At 39.6% G+C, this 19993-nt stretch overlaps 1 protein-coding gene across 4 annotated transcripts; it reads right to left on the bottom strand.

The window, feature by feature from the left end:
- Window positions 1-10761: 10761 nt before the first annotated feature.
- On the bottom strand, window positions 10762-18327 carry LOC103938108 (N-lysine methyltransferase SETD6). Of its 4 annotated transcripts, none has more exons than XM_009348112.3 (12): window positions 18190-18327; window positions 17437-17529; window positions 16830-16958; window positions 16225-16516; window positions 15968-16083; window positions 15390-15522; window positions 14220-14296; window positions 12628-12825; window positions 12022-12211; window positions 11711-11886; window positions 11375-11475; window positions 10762-11272 (listed from the first exon to the last, which is right to left on the bottom strand). In XM_009348112.3, the coding sequence occupies exons 1-12, from the start codon at window positions 18202-18204 to the stop codon at window positions 11137-11139; spliced, it is 1656 nt and encodes a 551-aa protein (XP_009346387.2). In that variant the 5' UTR covers window positions 18205-18327; the 3' UTR covers window positions 10762-11136. The 4 variants fall into 4 exon arrangements, with proteins under 4 accessions (XP_009346387.2, XP_048434564.1, XP_048434565.1 ...); XM_048578607.1 differs by lacking the exon at window positions 18190-18327 and adding an exon at window positions 17635-17676; XM_048578608.1 differs by lacking the exon at window positions 17437-17529 and having other exon boundaries at window positions 18190-18308.
- Window positions 18328-19993: the final 1666 nt, after the last annotated feature.

Raw genomic sequence — 19993 nt, 5'->3', positions numbered from 1 at the left:
TAACGTCTGTTAGGGTTTTAACGGAATATTCCCTAACGCCGTTCGGGTGTTACACGTGTGCCAGGCACGTGCCAGCGCGTGGCTGGCGCGTGGCGGCGCGCGGGAGGTCATATTTTAAAAATATGGGGGTGTTCGTGGGATTGAGTAGATCACGTTGGTATATTCAAACACCCCAATTGAGCAATGTATTAGAAGTTATTATCTAAAGTTGGTTATGTGCGTTAAATTGATGGTTTTATAGTTGTTTCGCATATAGGTGAGGATTATCCGGAGGACGAGCGCAGCCATGTGAGGCTCGGGGCTTACGATCCTTCTACGTATTAGTGAGTGGGCTTTTGGTTTTCCGTATATACCTATATACTTGAGAATTTTTCCAGAAAATGCAATTAAATGTTATATGTTTTTAAAATGCCATGCATAGCATTTATATTTATTTATGCATTAATAGTTGCATATATGTATGCTTTGGTGCCGCAGACACTTAGGTAAGTCAGGTGAGTATGTTTGTTAGTGATTGATGTGGTGTTGATGAGATTGAGTTATAGCTTATATTCCAGCACCTCGGTGATTGTGCTCCGCCAGAGTAGGGCCTAGCCTTCACGTGATCGTTCATCTCTCGCACCGTACACTCACCTTAGATCCCAAGCAAGTGCCAGCCTGTCATACAGACCACTTTAGGTGGTTCCGACTCGTAGGTGACTTGCAATACATCGCACAACCTTCACGTGATTTTAGCACTAGAGCGTATTTATTTACGCCCAACCTGTCGTACAGACCACTATAGATGGGTCCGACTCGTGTACAGGATAATGGTTGAGGAGCTATAGTTTCAGCCGTACAGGTCACTTTAGGTGACTCCGGCTGACGTGTTGATATTATCAGCATATTATGATTTGTGTTATCTCACCTACTTGATGCTGATATTTTTGATCAGATATTTTAGCACGGCATATATCTGGCATGGCATATTTGAGTTTTATCGTTTTTAGCAAGATTTGATATACGAGTACGTATAGTATTTTCTAGAAAGTATGCGGGTTTTACAAAGAGGGGTTATTAATTGATATTAAAATGGTTTGAAAACACACTTTGTTTTTGCCCACTCACGTTTTCTGTTTTGCGCCCCTCCAGGTTTTAGGTAGCGAGGATGTGGGTGACAGAAGAGGCATCGAGGCATTTCTAACAAAGCACCCTCCATATAGGATTTTCTAGTTATCACTTGTGTAGTGTTTGTTTATTCTGGACTGCACCTAGGATACTTGAGCTCCTACTTTGCATTTTCCTACCGTGTTTGTCACTAGCACTCACAGATCTTTTATTGTAAATTATTTTGTTGACTTTATTTCCTCGTATTTTTCACTCTCTTGCTTCCACACTGTGCACTTGGCTACATCACCCTTGCGTGACGGCCAGCACGCTTCATTTTGGATCGGGGTGTGTCAGTTTGGTATCAGAGCCTAGGTTTGGCAGTCCTGCATTATTTGTGAGGATTCTTGATAGGAGCATATTTATGCTACTTAGTTATGTTGTTTCCTTGCATTTAGTGAGTTAATTACTATTTATTTCAGTCTTTTAAGTTATTTTCGTATGTTTTTAGGTCCTAATGGCAAAAAGAGCAAGAAAGGGCATTTTGGAGCTAAATGGAGCATTTTTGGGCATGGATTGGATAGCTTAACCATGGAGCAAAGAGGATGGACGAAATTGAAGTCAAGAAGGGCTAGGAAAGGCTGCAAATCTGGTGGAAGAAGTCCAAATGCAAAGAAGATAAGGAAGAAGCAAGAAATAAGGAACCTTATCCAACCTTATCTTATCATATCCTAACCAACCTTATCCTTTCCTAACTCTAACATTATCCTATCTTATCCTATCCAAATTAGGTTGTGCCTTAAATCTAGCTAATTAGAAGGGATTAGGTGCATATTTAAACACTTAGAACAGTTTCTAGAAGCTTATCCATTTGTTTTGCCGCATAAACACCATTCCATATATGTTTAGGAATTGCAATCCTTCTTCTACACCTATATCATGTGTCCTTGCCCCCTTTAGGTTTAGGAATCTGCCCTAAACCATTCTTTCTAGAAACCTTATCTCATCCCTACAAAGATGCCGCACCTACCCTTCTAGAATCCCCTAAATCCTAGCCGTGCACTACCTATTCCATTTCCCCTTTGGTTTCTACCTAGACTTAACCCTTTTTCTATGGGATTGTGCAATCCTTTTCCTTCACTAATTGAGCATAATCAGCCTATATAAAGAGCCCTATGCCGCACCATTCATCCATCCACTCACTCATTCATTCATTCATACTTTCATCCATAAAACACCACAATCCATTCTACACCACCCTAATGCCGCAAGCAAGGAAGCAAGGAGAGGAGGACTTGTGCAATCTGCCATCCAAGGGAGTGTCGTGCATGCCATTGGAGTGTGGAGCGTTTTTCTTGGTTCTTTCTATCCTTAGTCTTAGTTCAATGTTTAAATTTAATTATCTTTGTTTTGCGAACATGAGGAACTAACTTCTTTTTAGTTGGAGGTGAATTTGAAGCCATGATTATATGTTTTATATGAATTGATTACGTCCGGTTATTATTTCTTAAGGCATGAATGTGATTTGCTTATTTAAGTTATTAAAACTGGTTTATGTATGTGGGTTGGGGGTTAACACTTAATTTGCATGCATAAACTTGATGCTAGAGTATAGGGGGGTTTCACGTAATAGTATTCACTTATATTCACAAGTAGTGGAGGTTGCTAGTCACAATCGTGTTAAGTAAATCCTTGGTATGAGTCTCATGCGTTTCATAGTGATGAATGCCTTGTCAATGCTTATAGTTTTCACAAAACTTAATGACTTTTGATATGTATCTTTGTTATGCATCTCATATAAAGAACTTGAAAAAGATAATTTGGTTGTAATGCGTTTTCATTCAATTCAATGAAATAAGGAAAACTTGAGGGTTAGTTGTGCGATGCAACTAATTTGGGGCGTTGTCATTCATAGTCTAAAGGAGTAATAACTGGACATTGGTTCGTATACATATATCATGTGTGGAGAAGGACCCTCTAACTAGCCTTTCACCCATTTATTTTACTTAAATTCGTTTTTCAAAAGTGTTTCCTATAAAGTTTTTGTTTTGAGTCTAAAATTCGTCAAAAACAATCCCCATTTTATTTAGTCTTCATATTTGAGTCAAAACTTGTTTTCCTTGAGTTTTTTGAGTCAAGTCAAGTCCTATTTTCGTCCAAAACCCTTATTGAGTCTAAAATTGAGTCTTTTTGAGTATTGGTTGTTGTTTTAAGTGTCTAAAGTTAGTTTTGAGTCTATAGAGTCTAGTTTAGCGTTTTTGAGTCTTATTTGTATAGATTAGCATCCCTAGTTAATCCCCGGTCTAGAACGATCCCTACTTACATATGTACTACAATTGTCACAAATAGGGTTTAATTTGTGTGTCAAGTTAATTTTCACATCAATTCTAATTATTCTTGGTGTTTTCTGTCAGAACTATGCTGCCTCGTCCAGAACCATGTCCTAGTTTCCCCGATATAGCTCAGTTGGGGGAAGCTATAGCTCATGCGATTTAGTCTACGCTCCGCCCTCCTCAGATGACTCCTCTGGCGACCATGTATAATCTAAAGCTGGATAAGTTTGAGGGTCATGAAGGTTATGAGGGAACCGAGCGGTCGCTGGAGCATATTGAAAAGACTTTTCTAGTGTTGCAAAGTCAGGGGAATCTTCCTTCCGAAAGGTGGGTAGAGACGACTTCATGGTTCTTAGGTAAAGAATCGGCGTCCTATTGGGTACAGGAGGTTCGTCATTTGACCCCATAGAAAGTTGCTGACTGGGAAGTGTTTAAACGATTGTTTCAGAAACGGTTTGTTCCCCCTGAGTATATTGATCGCAAGAAGCAAGAATTCACTGATTTGAAGCAGGGGAAGTTGATGGCGAATGAGTACTACAGAAGATTCACTAATTTGTCCCGTTACATCCGGAAGTTGCTACTAATGCGGTTGAGATGCTTCGTCCTTTCAGATTGGGTACTAAGAAGAAGTGGCATTCTATTGCGACCACTACTCCTTGTGATACTTATCAGGAGTTCTACGAGATTTTGTTGAGGATCAAGGATTCTAAGAATATGCCAAGTGAAAGTGAAGAAGAAGAGAAGAATGGCAATCAAAAGAAAAACGATAGAGGCAAAGGTTAAGCATTTTAGGGACCCAGGAAGACTGAGAGTTTTAAGAGAAGCGGGGTTAGCTCTAGTTCGTGTAGTGGAGGCATGAGTTCTACGGGTCAATGTAGAGGTGGTAGGTTTGCCGGAGGCCTGTGTTTTCAGAGGCAGCGAGAAGCTAGCAGTTCTGGTGGTTCAGGAGCTCCGTTTTGTCAGATATGTAACGGTCGGCACTTTGGCGAGTGTAGACAGGGTAGTCGATGATGTTTTACTTGTGGACAGCTCAGACATCGGGTAGCAAATTGTCCACAGGGTCAGCAGAGACCTCAATTGCCTTCTTTGCCACCACCAGTTCCTAGTCAGCAGGCTCCAGCGCCGTGCGGTTATGGTCAGACAGGTCGTGGGGGTACTTACCATTACCAGGGAGATGTTGCTCCTTATTCAGCAGCGCCGTACTTGTATCCTTAGAATCCATATTATTCAAGCGGCTACTAGAGCGGATATCAGCAGTACCCTGGAGGGTATACCCCATATCCTCCTTATCCAGCCGGTGGATCGCAGTGTTATTCAGGAGCACAGCCTCAATAGATGGAGGTTGCTTCTAGCAGCGCAGGGTTGTCAAGACAGACTGGTCAGGGCGCTAGCACACCTAGACGTAGTGGTCAGTCGAGTAGAGGTCGAGGTGGTCAGCAACAGCCTCATGGTCATATTCATAACCTCACAGTGCAGGATGCCCAGAACAACCCAAATTTAATCATGGGTACGTTAAATATCCTTGGTCACTTTGCTAGAGTGTTGATTGATTGTGGTGCTATCCATTCAGTTATTTCTCATACATTTGCTCAATTGACGCAACCTAATCCCACACTTCTCGGGTTTGAGTTAGAGTTTTCCATGCCTAGAGGAGAAACGTGTCAGGTGGGCTAGATGTACCCTGGGTGCCTAATGTTAGTGGAGGATGAGGTTATGCCAGCTAACCTCATTCTGTTGGATATTGTTGAGTTCGATGTCATTTTTGGCACTGATTGGCTAATCTTTAATTGAGTCAATATTGATTGTTATAAAAAGAAAGTGACGTTTCATCGCCCGGGGCTACCTTTGGTTACGTTTGTCGGTGAGCGTAGCGGCATGAGACATGCCATTATTTCAGCAGTGAGAGCCAAAAAGTTGTTACAGAAGGGTTGTCAGGGATATCTGGCACATGTTGTACTAAATGATAACGTTTCTAGCTGTGTGGAGGACATTAGGGTGGTCAGGCATTTTCCTGACGTATTTCTAGATGATTTACCGGGATTGCCGACGGATCGTGACGTAGAGTTTGCTATCGACTTATTGCCAGGTACAGACCCTATATCCTTGACTCCTTATCGGATGGCTCCTGCTGAGTTGAGAGAGCTGAAAATTCAGTTGCAGGAGTTATTAGATAAAGGTTTTATACAACCTAGTACTTCGCCTTGGGGAGCTCCAGTTTTGTTCGTACGAAAGAATGATGGTACCTTAAGGCTATGTATTAACTACCGGTAGCTGAACCGGGTGACAATTAAGAACCGTTATCCGTTGCCACGTATCGACGATTTGTTTGATCAGCTACGGGGAGCTTACATGTTTTCGAAGATCGACTTAAGGTCTGGCTACTATCAGCTGAAGATTAAGAGTGATGATGTCCCTAAGACGGCGTTTCGAACCCATTATGGTCACTATGAGTTTTTAGTGATGCCGTTCGGGTTAACTAACGCACTTGCTGCTTTTATGGATTTGATGAACCGGGTATTTAAGCAGTACTTGGACAGGTTTTTCATTGTTTTTATTGATGACATTTTGATTTATTCCAAATCCAAAGCAGATCATGTGAGACATCTTACTTTAGTGTGGAAGAAACTAAGGGAGCATCGGTTATATGCTAAATTCAGTAAATGTTAGTTTTGGTTAGATCAAGTTGCATTCTTGGGACATGTCATCTCAGCTCAGGGTATTTAGATGGATTCCCAGAAAATTGCAACGGTGGAAAATTGGGAACAGCCACGAACCGTCTCTGAGGTACGGAGTTTCTTGGTCTGGTAGGCTATTATCGACGGTTTGTTCAAGATTTTTCCGTTATTGCTTTACCACTTACAAGTTAACCAGGAAGAACGTTAGATTCGAGTGGGACGATAGTTGCGAGCAGAGTTTTCAACAACTAAAGTATTGTCTCACCCATGCACCGATGTTGGCACTTCCAGATGACAGTGGTAACTTTGACATCTACAGTGATGCGTCGTTGAATGGTTTGGGCTGCGTACTAATGCAACACGGCAGGGTTATTGCTTATGCTTCGAGACAATTGAAGCCTCATGAGGTAAATTATCCGACTCACAATCTTGAGTTGGCGGCGATCGTGTTTGCATTAAAGATTTGGAGACACTACTTTATGGTGAGAGATGTAGGATCTTCACAGATCACAAGAGTCTTCAGTACCTATTTACTTAGCAAGATTTAAACCTTCGCCAGCGAAGGTGAATAGACCTGCTAAGTGATTACGACAGCACGATCGAGTATCACCCGGGACGTGCAAATATGGTGGTTGATGCACTTAGCCAGAAATCTCAAGGCAGAATTGATGATGTTCACGCAAGCTGTGTTCCTCTTTTTACTGATTTGAGGTCGACTAGAGTGAAGTTAGAAGTGGAAGCTCGAGAGGAAGCTTTACTTGCTCACTTTCAAGTTAGGCCAATCTTGATTGACCGTATACCCAAGGCGTAGATAGATGACGACGAAACTCAAGAGCTAGTTCGGCTAAGAAATGAGGGGCAAAAGAAAGATCTTCGGATTTGAGAATCAGACAGCATGCTCATGCTTGAAGGTACAATGTTTGTACCAAACAACGCGGAGTTGAAGAGGGATATTTTGGATGTGGCACACGTATCGGCATATGCTATGTATCCGGGGAGCACGAAAATGTATCATACCATACGACCATTTTACTATTGGCCGGGTATGAAAAGAGAGATTGCCGAGTCTGTTAGCAGATGTATTGTTTGCTAGTAGGTTAAAGCCGATAGGAAGAAGCTGTTTAGGCAGATGCAGCCACTTCCCGTTCCACAGTGAAATGGGAAAATATTACCATGGATTTCGTGTACAAGCTTCCCCGTACATGGAATAGTTATGATGGCATTTGGGTAGTAGTTGATCGACTCACCAAGTCTGCGCATTTTATTCCAGTTCAAGAGAAGTTTTCCCTGAAACAGTTAGTTGAGCTCTTTTTGTCGAAGATTGTTAAATACCATGGTGTACCAGTCAGCATCATCTCTGATCGAGATCTAAGGTTTACTTCTAAATTCTGGACAGCGTTTCAAGAAGCTCTTAGTTTGAGATTACTGTATAGTACGACATATCATCCTCAAATCGATGGGCAATCAGAGCGGACCATTCAGACAATGGAGGATATGTTGATATCCTCTGTTTTGCAGTTTGGCAATGCATGGCATAGACGTCTGGATCTGATGAAATTTGCCTACAACAACAGTTATCATTCAAGCCTTTGTATGTCACCTTTCGAGGCATTGTATGGTAAATCGTGTCGTACGCTGTTGTGTCGGTCAGAGGTAGGCGAAAGAGTTTTGGAGGGCCCAGAGATAGTGGATGAGGCTACCCAAAATATTCAAGTAATCAAGTCTAACCTGAAGGCGGCCCAGGATCGTCAGAAGAGCTTAGCGGACAGACATGCCACCGACCAGACCTATAAAGGAGGTGATTGGGTATTCTTGAAGCTGTCGTCGTGGAAGGGTGTTGTACGTTTCGGGAAAAAAGGGAAATTGAGTCCTAGGTATATCGGACCGTACGTGATCACTGAGTGGATTGGTGAAGTAGCTTATGGACTTGAGTTACCTCCGGAGTTGTCTCGAGTGCATGATGTGTTTCATGTTTCGATGCTTCGTCACTATGTCTCGGATCCATCACATGTGCTACCTCAGTAGCCGTTGGAAATTAATCCTGATTTGACTTATGACGAGGAGCCGGTGACTATTCTTGACTGGAAAGATAAGGTTCTGAGGAACAAGTCAGTACACTTGGTGAAGATTTTGTGGAGGAATCACTCTGTGGAGGAGGCTACTTCGAAGACGGAGGATCGGATGAGGGATTTGTATCCCCATTTTTTTTATGATTACTAGTAGTTTGTTTTGTTGTGTATATTTTGGGGACGAAATTTCTTAAGGTGGGTAGGTTGTGACAACCCGTCTCGATTTTTGTACCGTTAGTGTGAAATGACGATTTTGCCCCTGGACGTATTTTGCTTTGTAGGGTGTTGTTTGAATTGTTTTTGTTTGTGGGTTGCCATTTGGACCTCACCCACACACACACACATACACCCGTGGACATTTCCTTTCTCCCTTCTCTCTCGAATTTTCTTCTATTTTCTTCCATTTCCTTTGCAAAGGTACGAACGAACTTCAAACTACCTTCTACTGTCATGGATCGACGTTGAGGGGTTTACCTTTGTGTTCCTTGTGAGCTCAGGAGCTCATCGATACCCTTAAATCAACGTGCGACCTTGGAAAACCCTAGAACCCGTGAACCCAGTTTTGGTGCATTGTTCATGCACACGTGATTGTGAGGTTTTTAGAATTTTTTAAGGTTCCAGGAAGCTTTAGAACCTTCTCACGAAGCTCAGGGAACAATTTTAAAGTGTTTTGGACGTCGAGAAGCCCAGTTTCAGGGAGTTGCAGGTTTGGGCGGAATATCGTGACTTTTTTCGGCGCGATCCATTGGTGTTGGGTCTCCAAAGTGGTAACGTTTTGTTCTACTTGTTGTAAGCTTCATTTTGGTACCAATTTCATGGAATTTGGTTGAGAAATGAAGAAGATATTAAGGTTTGAAGTTTTTCCAGTTTTTCAACGAGAAGTCGAGTTGCAGGCGGCGGTGTTGATGGCGACAAACGGCGAGGCTCACCGGAGAAGGAGGAGAATATTCCGTCAGAGTTAATGGAATATTCTAATGGCGTCAGATAACGACCGTTAACGTCTGTTAGGGTTTTAACGTAATATTCCCTAACGCCGATAGGGTGTCACATGCGTGCCAGGCACATGCCCGCGCGTGGCTGGTGCGTGGAGGCGCGTAGGAGGTCAAAAAATTATTTTAAAAATATGGGGGTGTTCGTGGGATTGAGTAAATCACGTTGGTATATTCAAACACCCCAATTGAGCAATGTATGAGAAGTTATTATCTAAAGTTGGTTATGTGCGTTAAATTGATGGTTTTATAGTTGTTTCGCATATAGGTAAGGACTATCCGGAGGACGAGCGCAGCCACGTGAGGCTCGGGGCTTACCATCCTTCTACGTATCAATGAGTGGGTTTTTGGTTTTCCGTATATACCTATATACTTAAGAATTTTTCCAAAAAATGCAATTAAATGTTATATGTTTTTAAAATGCCATGCATAGCGTTTGCATATTTATTTATGCATTAATAGTTACATATATGTATGCTTTGGTGCCGCAGACGCTCAGGTAAGTCAGGTGAGTATGTTTGTTAGTGATAGATGTGGTGTTGATGAGATTAAGTTATAGCTTATATTCCTGCACCTCGGTGATTGTGCTCCGCCAAAGTAGGGCCTAGCCTTCACGTGATCGTTCACCTCCCGCACCGTATGCTCACCTTGGATCCAAGGTAGGTGCCAGCCTGTTGTACAGACCTCTTTAGGTGGTTTCGACTCGTAGGTGACTTGCGATACTTCGCACAGCCTTCACGTGATCGTAGCACTAGAGCGTATTTATTTACGCCCAGCTTGTCGTACAGACCACTATAGAATATATTGTATATATTAATATGGCTATTGTATTTTGTAATAAATATTTTTGTAATTAAACTTTAAAATTATCAAAATAATTTTTTCTTAACGGGTCACCCGATAATGATCCGATTAGTTATCGTGTTGACCTGAAACCCGTTATTTTCATTTCGTGTCGTGTCAGAAACTACCAGGTTTAATGTGTAGACATTACAATTACATTATTAATATGACTTCCAAATACTTTATTAATATGACTACATTTCTTTCTTTTGTCTTCTTTCTCCTTCATGTATATGTTTATAATTCGAGAAATGCTAAAAAGACTTTCTTAAAAGTAGAACGCTCGATGGACTATTTGCCGTCTCATGTTTTTTACACAATATTTTATAATGTTAGCATATAATTAACGTTAAACTATGAGGTAGCACAAAGTCCATAGAGAGTTCCACTTTGAAAGAGTTTCCTTAACATTTCTTTAGTTATAACATTATAAAATATGGCTTTATAATAATATAGCAAATCAATTATGGTTGCTAACCTTGTTTCATTTCATTAGTTAATGATGTTTTCCAACAAAAAATTTGTAGCTTGAATAGTTAAAAACATTTATATTTGCACCTGAAGTCTCGAATTTCCATCCTAGTATAGAACGTTGAGCGAAAGTGATGTTATCAACTTAGCATGCATTTTGCTTGCATTATTAGAGCACCTGAAATCTCGAATTTCCATCTCCCTTAATATAGTCACATGAATTTTTCTTGAGCAATTTTCCTTCTTCGTTTTTTTTTAATTATATTATTTAAGTAGATTATTAGCATGACCTGCATCATCAATTATTTATAAATATATGACCATGGTCAAATGTTATTAGATTGCAAGTGGCACTTTACCACATCGGTGAAAAAGAGTTGTGCCCTTGCATCTTGGTGTGGGTTCGAACCCCGTTGACTCCTAATCTAACATCTAATCAAATAAAATCTATCGTTTTAACAAAAATAAAAAAAGTTAATAGATTACAGAATCGAAAGATATGTAAAACAATTAGATCAATGAAGATTATCCCAATCACTCCTATAAGGTGACTGGTTGGAGGGAGGGGAGACGGACTTTTGTTTCAACTCACTTACTAAAATGCTTTTCTTCTTTTGTAACTTACATTTGGTTCGACCCTCTCGTCTTTCACCAATTTCAGACAATTCCGTCAGCCGTCCATTTCAGACAATTCGTGTTTCACCTGTTTGAGGCCACAGTAGCACGAAGTTAAAACTGAAGAGACGATACCTCTCTGTATATCCTTGAACTCCACTGCCAGCTTTACATCCCAATTAGTGCTTTTTCTGCCACAAAAAAGGAAAATACAAGATGCATCCTCGTTTTAGCAAACGAAATTTCTGTTGTCGCCCAAGATTATGTTAATAAATGGTAGGAGACTTGTTCACCTGTCATCAAGGTCGGGATCACCAAGTTCATCCATCATATCATTACAGATAGAGAGCAGATTTTCAAGAATTTCAATTTCAATCTTCAAATTTTCCAGCAGCTGTAAAATAACAAAATAAATGTCAGAAGTTCATATATGAGAACACTGAATCAACATAAACGGCAAGCATGAAAGTAATTTTAAACTAAGCCTGCCCAGATAAAAAAGAAAATGCAAACCCAAATGAAAAGATGAAGGACGAAGATCATACACAACAATAACAAAGCCATTTCCTACTGAAAAAAATGAAGATCATGCCAATCATTGTAAGATGAATAATAGCATAGAAAATTACAAGGGCCTTAGTATGCGGCACGGGACTATGAGCCCTCCTTAGGAAGTCCAACAATGGGGAGGGCAGGCCATAGTAGAAAATATCGCGATTCTTTGAGAACCAAGTACCCCGCACCATGTGAGTGGACCAGTTGGATATGGTGCCATCAGTAAATTCATCTTGGGCAGAACCAAAATCTGCATGAGAACAAGTACTAAATAAATCTAAGAGCGCCAGTACTCAGACATTATTCAACAATAATGCAATGGCCTTTCGACAATAAATTATAAAAAGTATTAACGACTGGAACATTATAGAATAATAAAACTTACCTAGTAGAATGACATCGCGTGGGTTCTCTCCTTGTGGTATAAAGCCGTAGAAGGTAACTAGATGAGAACTGGAGAAATCTCCATAACTAAGACAGCATTCTTGTCCTGCACTGCATGATCTTGATAGACAGAATTTCAAGGTATTTCCTGAAGCATCTATTCTGCCATAGTTCACTATATGTGGGTATAGCTGCGATAAGGAATAAAACAAAAGCATGACCTTGGGATACCATGATGATAGAACCAACTCAAAACATTTGTTAAATGGCATTCATTACGAACACTTTTCAATTAAAACCAAATATGATTATCACTAAAGTAGATAACACAAGGTCATTAATTCCTGGAGACGTTTAAGTTTTTAATAAATAAACAATCTGTCTAGGAATGTGGCAACCAATTCACAAAAGTATTGCAGCCAGATGGTTGTGATCAGTGGCTGGTAGCAATTCTTGCCAAGGATATCAACCAATAGTATTCAGTTTCCGACTTCATATACCTTAAAATTTAGGTTTCCCAGCGGTGAATGCAACTACATTTTAGCCTTTTAGTTTATATAAAAAATCAAGACATAAAAGGTGGGCGTAAAAGGAAAGGGTAACATACTGAATGGTTCAGAAAGCCAGCAACTGGAATCAAGCATGTTCTTAGCTTTCCATCAGGAAACTTGATTTTCATGCTATTTGAGTACCACAGTTCGCATGCCCACAAGAATTGCTCCCATTTGTAAAGCTCCGGTGGAAAGATATCAGGATGCTCGTTGCACAGTGCAGGGAAGAGCTTATCATATTCAGCATGCAAATGCTGTGACCAAAACAAAAAACAAAAAAAAAAGAAACAGAGATTCAGATGCATAAGTTTTAAATAGTCGCAGGCTTTTCCTTTAAATAAAGTCTATATGGTATGAGAAAGTTATCTATCACGAAACCCTATCAGAAACACAGAGAAGGAAAAATAAAAAGAACAAAAGGGATACAGATACAGCATTCCATTCTTCAGTATACAAAAATGAGAGATCAAATATTTCAATAGTAGCTGGAAAGGTATTGACTGGGTGCTCAATAAAGCAATGCTTCCTGTCTTTAAAGAACCCTCCCAAGGTTTCTCCCTACACATGATTTGGCCATCTCCATGTTCTGCACCCCTAACTAGAACAAATACTTCAGCCCAGACCATCAGAGGCCCCATTTACTTGTGGTAAAGTCAGGGTAAGAGCAATTAGGTCGTGTCACTGCAGATTTGTTATTGGGTAAGAGCAATTGCCCTTACTATTCACTTTGACCAGTAGTTGCCTTTGTGCAACTCCACCCGTTTGGGAAGGGCAAGGGCAAGGGCGAGGGTGATTACCATTCACAAAAATAATTTTTTTTAAAAGGTTTTTTACATTTTTTTTAAGTGTTTTCTTCTCCTTCTTCTCCAACCCAAGAAACTCTCTCACCGAACTCACGAAGCCCAATCTTCTTCTTTACCGAACCCACCAATTTCCTCACCAAACCCACAAAGCCCTCTTCTTCTTCTTCTTCTTCTCACCTTACCCACCCAATTTCCTCACCTCCCAGGCTCCCACCACCCAAACTCTCCCTCCGCCTCCCACCACCCAAACTCTCCTCCTCCTCCCACAATCCACTCTTCCTCTCCTCCCACCACCCAAACTCACTCTCTTCTTCTTCTATACGGCAACCCGACGATATGCATGATCGGAGCCGGAGGGTTCACTGGGTCCAACCTCTGCGAGAAGCTGATGTCAGAGATGCTGCACAAGGTCCTAGCAGTGGACGTCTACAATGGCAAGATCAAGCACCTGCTCGAGCCTGAGAATGCGCACCCGTGGTCCGATCGCATCCAGTTCCACCAACTCAACGTCATGCTAAGGTCAGCTTGCCCCCTGGGCTGCTGGCACAAGGCCATGCTGCAGTTGCAAGGGCAGATGGGCGGGCTTGGCGTGGGCCACCAATTTCCCTCTGAATTTTGGCCTGCTGGAGGTGGTTTTGTGTTTAAAGGACAAAATACTTGCCCTTGCCCTTGCCTTTCAACCACTGGTGGAGTTGCTCTAATATCATTGTCACCCTGGACACCCATTCTTGAATGCATGAATCATGTAACAATATTGACAATTTTTTTTATCTATAACTGAACGAAAGAGATCATGAATGTCAAACAAGATATTCTAATAACAATATACTAAAAAGTCTAATAACCTCTTTTGCTTCTGTTATCTCATCCAACAGCATGGTTCCACCCAAAGCCATCATCGCCTTGACTCCAAAACTCAACCCTGCAGCATATAGGGAAGAATGATTTAGAAATAAACGAAAAGATAAATTAAAACAAACAAATCATTGTAATCATATCAGACTTAACAAATTAATAGTCCCCCTCCAATACACCAAATATGCATAATTAATTTATGATCTAATACCAAATAACTTCATCTTATTCTTTATCTTAGCATGTCCATCTGAGTTGATAGTTTTCAAGATGCAACTAAGTGATGACCAGAAATTTGGAGTTTTATTAAACATCTTTTTTATGGCCCCTTTTTTTCCTCATGTACAAATCTATGTAGCAATAAGTCCATTGCAAAGGGCATGATTGTCCCCTGAGGCTTATTCTGACTAAATTGCAGACGGTCAAGATTTTACTATCCTTTACAACAGGCAAAAACCACAGGACAAAACCTGTGTCTTTGCATTACAATTAGCAGAAAAAAGAGAAAAAAAAAAAAAAAAAAAAAAACAGACATATCAGATAGCACAACCACAAACTTTCCCAATGGTTTGGTCTCATGCTTGATAAACACATTTGCCTAATTCTTCCAGCATTTCTAGATAGCATCATTCCCAAATGAACAATAAAACATGAAAAAGCTACCATAGAGAAAATCATAGTTTTGTATGAAATTTTAACCAAAAAAAATTAGTTTTATATTGAAATAAGGTAAAACAACATTAATTATTCAACTTCCATTCATTATAAAAAAAAAAAAGAAAAAATCACAATTATTCCTAGCTAGAATTAAGTTAAAAGGTATTAATAATAATTTTTTCAATCCCGTAGAATGGCAAGTAATGGAACACAGCTTCTTGGCTAGTAGGTAGTTATCCTTTTTAAGTTACATGTATGTTATCTGAAATTATCATTTACCAGAAATACTAACACTGAGGATCTTACACATAAACAACTTGCTTGAAAACATAGAGGATAAGTTCCACGTTTGACCTCATTATCCACCGAAAATAATATTAAATTTAAAAAAAAAAATTAGTGATAAAAGCCAAAATAGAATTTCATATAAGCGGAACTTTGTAGTTGCACAAAGTTACAAAATAGATATAATAGGAAAACAATGTCACAAGTAGTCAAAGTACCAGTATGATATTCTTCAGGAAGTGTGTCAAAGTACATCTTGTATTTTGAATTACAATTGTGCCTCTCCTTCATGCTCCACAACAACAACATCGTCTCAGGGGTAATGCCTTCAAACTTCTCTAATACATGATACTGCAGTTAAAAGAAAAAGGTAATATATTGGACCACTTTTCTGTTCATAAACTATGCAATTAATAATCCCCCTCTAGCTCTGAGCATCAGTATACCACCTCAGAAAGAACAAGGGAAATAGTACAGTTGCATCAGTAAAAGATGCTTATATATCAAGATATACAAGTGAGAGAGAGAGCATCATCAGACTAGTCTAGATAGAAATCTAAAAATAAACATGTTGTATACAGGGGATAGGATTCAGATAAGCCACTATAGAGAGAAGCTTACTTATGCTTACATAACGTGTAAAGCGGGATCACAACTGAGATAAAGTAGGTTCACTTTAGTTTTTCTATCTCCCCTAACTCTAATATACTTCTAAAAGCCTCTTAACTAAACACAAAAGTAATAATTATAGACAAGTCAAAATTATTAAAAAGGTTTCTCAAGCGTTAAAACATACCATATCAGCTTGCACAAGCTCCTGGGAGATTATTAAAGATGTTGGGATCTCCAGAGCAGTATCACCGACTTTCAGATCCTCCTTAGCTATGGTTCCTCTGCCAGCCCCTTCAACATCTATTATGACGAGGGAAGCAAAAAAGACATCATATATTCAAGACTAGTTCACTTCTCTTGTGCAGGAAAACCCCCTTCAAAAGAGTGAAAGAATAAAAAGTTACAACAGCAGCAATCATACAGTGAAAAGTTAAGACTTACAAACTATCTGCAACCTTGTTTTGATGCCATTGTTTTCACCCCATTGTAACAATTGCTTTTCTTTATCAGAGTTGTAGCCTTCTACAATTGTAGTCTTTGGACGGTGCTTGTCAGAAGACTGACAAATCATATCAACAATTACATTGTGTAGTTCTTGCAGGACATTCTTTTGCATTTGACATGCACCAAAGAATGAGGCTTCAACAAGCTGAAGGATTAAATTGAGAGCCTCAAGTTCATTCCTGGGACCATATGATTCCATTGGTTGATCTTGCCCAAAATAAAGCTCTGCCTGCACCTCATTAAAGACCACTATTTCATCATTAGTCTACTAATCATAAAGTATTATCAGGCAATTCTAATTTCAAAAGCCACCTGTCTCCCCTTGTGTGCATAAACAGTCCAAGGAGGTATTGGAATTATGAGTTGAAGGATCTTGTGATGGATTCCTCAGGCATGAAAATGGACCAAATTTCTATGCCTCATATTTCCCAAAGTAAAAAGAATTTTGCTTTGTTCTAGTTCTACAATAAATTCCCATAATCGTCTTTGGGCATCCTTTAAGTTGACGATCATTTAATTTAAAGAGCTTAGTGACAGATTACCTCAGTTGATTTTATGATTGTTGCTATCTGAAGCATTACTTCCACGGTGGTACTGAGCCAATTAGGATTTGAAGACCCCTTAACATTGATTTGTTGCCTTGTATTAAATCCCTTATCTTGTAGCAATTTCTGCCAGAAAATGAGAAAAAACAAATGTTATAAGAATGATGGTAGAAACAACTCAGCTAATTCGAAAGCATATACAAATCATCAGATGCTAACTAACATGTAAGAACAATACTATCTACAAGAAAGAGAATAGTAACATATACGAAAAGTTTACAAATAGTAAAACGGCTGTGCGGATGGTTGTTATTCCATAGTTTTATTCTTATTTTAGATAAACTGCCTAAGTGAACCAAGAATCTGAAATAGAAGAATACACAGTGATTAGTTTGGCACTTCTTACTTTATTTAACAATGTGCCTCCAACGGTTCACAAATACGTCCTACATTTAAGACTAAGAGTAACAAAATCTCATTGACGAAAAGGGTCATTTGACAGTTTCTCCACTGTACATACCATTCATTCTAACATTTCTATTACTAAGGATCATTAAGACTTGGTATGAGTCCTATAGATAAAAAATATTTGTTGCTTCCTCACCTTCTTTGTATCAAAAAGAGGGTCACTTTCAGATAGCTCAAGGACAATTGAGCAGTCTTTATCCAACGCCATGGAATCAAAAGATGACGACGGCTGCAATTAATAAATAAAGCATAAAAAACCATTTATCCCTCTCGATCATAAAGAATCCCACGAACAAACACTCATATGCATAAAAAGGAACAAGAGAAGGCATACACAATTAAGCTTCACTTGTTTACACATGCGTCCAAAAACCCATGATCAAATGCACGCACCTTGTTCCTTTAAATTTAATATCTTGATAAAAGACAGATTAGTTTTAATCAAAACTGGAAGCAAAGCACATTTTTCACTTAATTTACATAAATTGCGGTAAACAAAAGCTACAAAAGAGAAACCCGCCAATAAAAAACAGTAAAGAACGCAAACCCAACAGAGCTACAAGTTTAATATATCAAATTGTGTGTATCTAAAATCAAAACGTAAACCCTACACAGCGTTTTGTGTCTGTTTGGTTGCTGGGAAATTGTCAGAAAATAAAACAAATTCAAGAATTTCACAGAAAGGGGGTTGAAATTGAATAGAATTTTATGAGGACTGAAAGTTTTCAGGTGTTGTTAGAGATTCCGAGCAACCAAAAAGAAATTGACAGAAGCAACAGAATTGAAGTTCAGAATGCAAACAACGAAAGTGAAATTTCAAGAAACAAAAAAGCAGTAAAGTTGAAGGAATTTAAAGAAACGAAATAGTAATTAAAAAGTAAACGCTTACTTTACTGGCAGCCATTGACGTGCAAATTCAAGCAGAAGTCGACCGTACGTCCGTGACAGTAGCGAGAGAGAAGAAAGGAGAGGGGAGAGTTTGGGCGGCAAGTGCCAGATGGAAAATTATTCTTCCGCTTCTTCTGTTTTATTTACACCATTCAGAAAATTTAGGTTTTAGCTCAAAAATAATTTTTCTACTCCAACTCTTCTGATATAAATTTTTTAAGCTGACATTATTAAAGAATAAATTTATGCTAATTTTTTCTTTTAAAGTAATTTTTTTTAAAAAAATTATGTACAATAATTTAATTTTATGAACATTTTAACCTAAAAATATTTAAATTCTGATAAATATTGAAAAATCACTAAATTTGGATGAATTTTGAGTTAAATAATTTTTTTAATTATTTTAGCCGTTGGATTTAAATTTGGGTCATTAAATCTTTTTTTTTAATGTTAGATTTGATTATATTCGATCTCAGCCGTTGGATTCAATAAATCTTGAGAGACATGCCCATGTGGGTGGGTCCTGCTAGAGGTGCCCACACCATTTTTTTGGGCTAAATCTTGGGAGGAATTTGGCTTTTGTTTGACTTTTAGCTTTTAGCCCACACATTTAACATGAGTTGGGTTGGGTTGGGTTAGGGGGGTAACATCCCACATCGCCCAGGGGAGTGATCATTAAATGTATATTCTCATCCCTACCTAGCATGAGGCCTTTTGGAAGCTCACTGGCTTTGGGTTCCATGGGAACTTCGAAGTTAAGCGAATAGCGCACGAGAACATTCCCAGGATGGGTGACCCATCGGGAAGTTCTCATGTGAGTTCCCAAAAACAAAACCGTAAGGGTGTGGTCGGGGCCCAAAGCGGACAATATCGTGCTACGGTGGTGGAGTCGGGCCCGAGAAGTGATTCGTCCCGGGCCGGGATGTGACAATTGGTATCAGAGCCTAACCCTGGCCGCGTGTGTGCCGACGAGGACGTCGGGCCCCTAAGGGGGTGGATTGTAACATCCCACATCGCCCAGGGGAGTGATCCTTAAATGTATATTCCCATCCCTACCTAGCACGAGGCTTTTTGGGAGCTCATTGGCTTCGGGTTCCATGGGAACTCCGAAGTTAAGCGAGTAGCACACGAGAGCATTCCCAGGATGGGTGACCCATCGGGAAGTTCTCATGTGAGTTCCCAGAAACAAAACCGTGAGAGCGTGGTCGGGGCCCAAAGCGGACAATATCGTGCTACGGTGGTGGAGTCGGGCCCTGGAAGTGATCCGCCCTGGGCCGGGATGTGACAGGGGGGAACAAAACCTAAAAAATAAAATTTAGCCCAGGGTTGGGTTTGGTCTTATTTCATTCTATTTTTGTGCCTGGTAATTATTTTGGAAGCTTTACTTACAAGGATACAAACATATATCATATTTCACACAATTTCACAATTTTTTAAACATTACAAGGAGACACAAAAAACTTAAACAACACAAACTAAGCCCAAAACAAAAAGGAATGGACTTTAGTAAATTGATAGGAGCATTTCGTGTGTTTGTAGGTTCAAATGGCAAAAGTGGCAAGAAAGTGCAATTGGGAGCATTTTGGAGCATTTTTGTGCTTGGAATGGATAACACATGCATGGAGTAAGGTGGATGGACGTTTTTGAAGATCAATAGAAGCTAGGAATGTGCTTAACATCTGGAAGAATTAATTCAAGACTTGGAAGATAAGGAATCAGCTATAAAGAAGGAAACATTATCCAAATTACCTTATCTTATCCAAACCTTATCCAACCTTATCTTATCTTATCCTATCCTAATCTTT

This window comes from the organism of the source record quoted next, unplaced genomic scaffold, assembly GCF_019419815.1.
Source record: "Pyrus x bretschneideri cultivar Hongxiangsu unplaced genomic scaffold, Pyrus_bretschneideri_v1 Contig127, whole genome shotgun sequence".
Classification (NCBI taxonomy): Eukaryota; Viridiplantae; Streptophyta; class Magnoliopsida; order Rosales; family Rosaceae; genus Pyrus; species Pyrus x bretschneideri.
The sequence above is the reverse complement of the archived record's forward strand: the minus strand, read 5'-3'. Positions and strand labels throughout refer to the sequence as shown.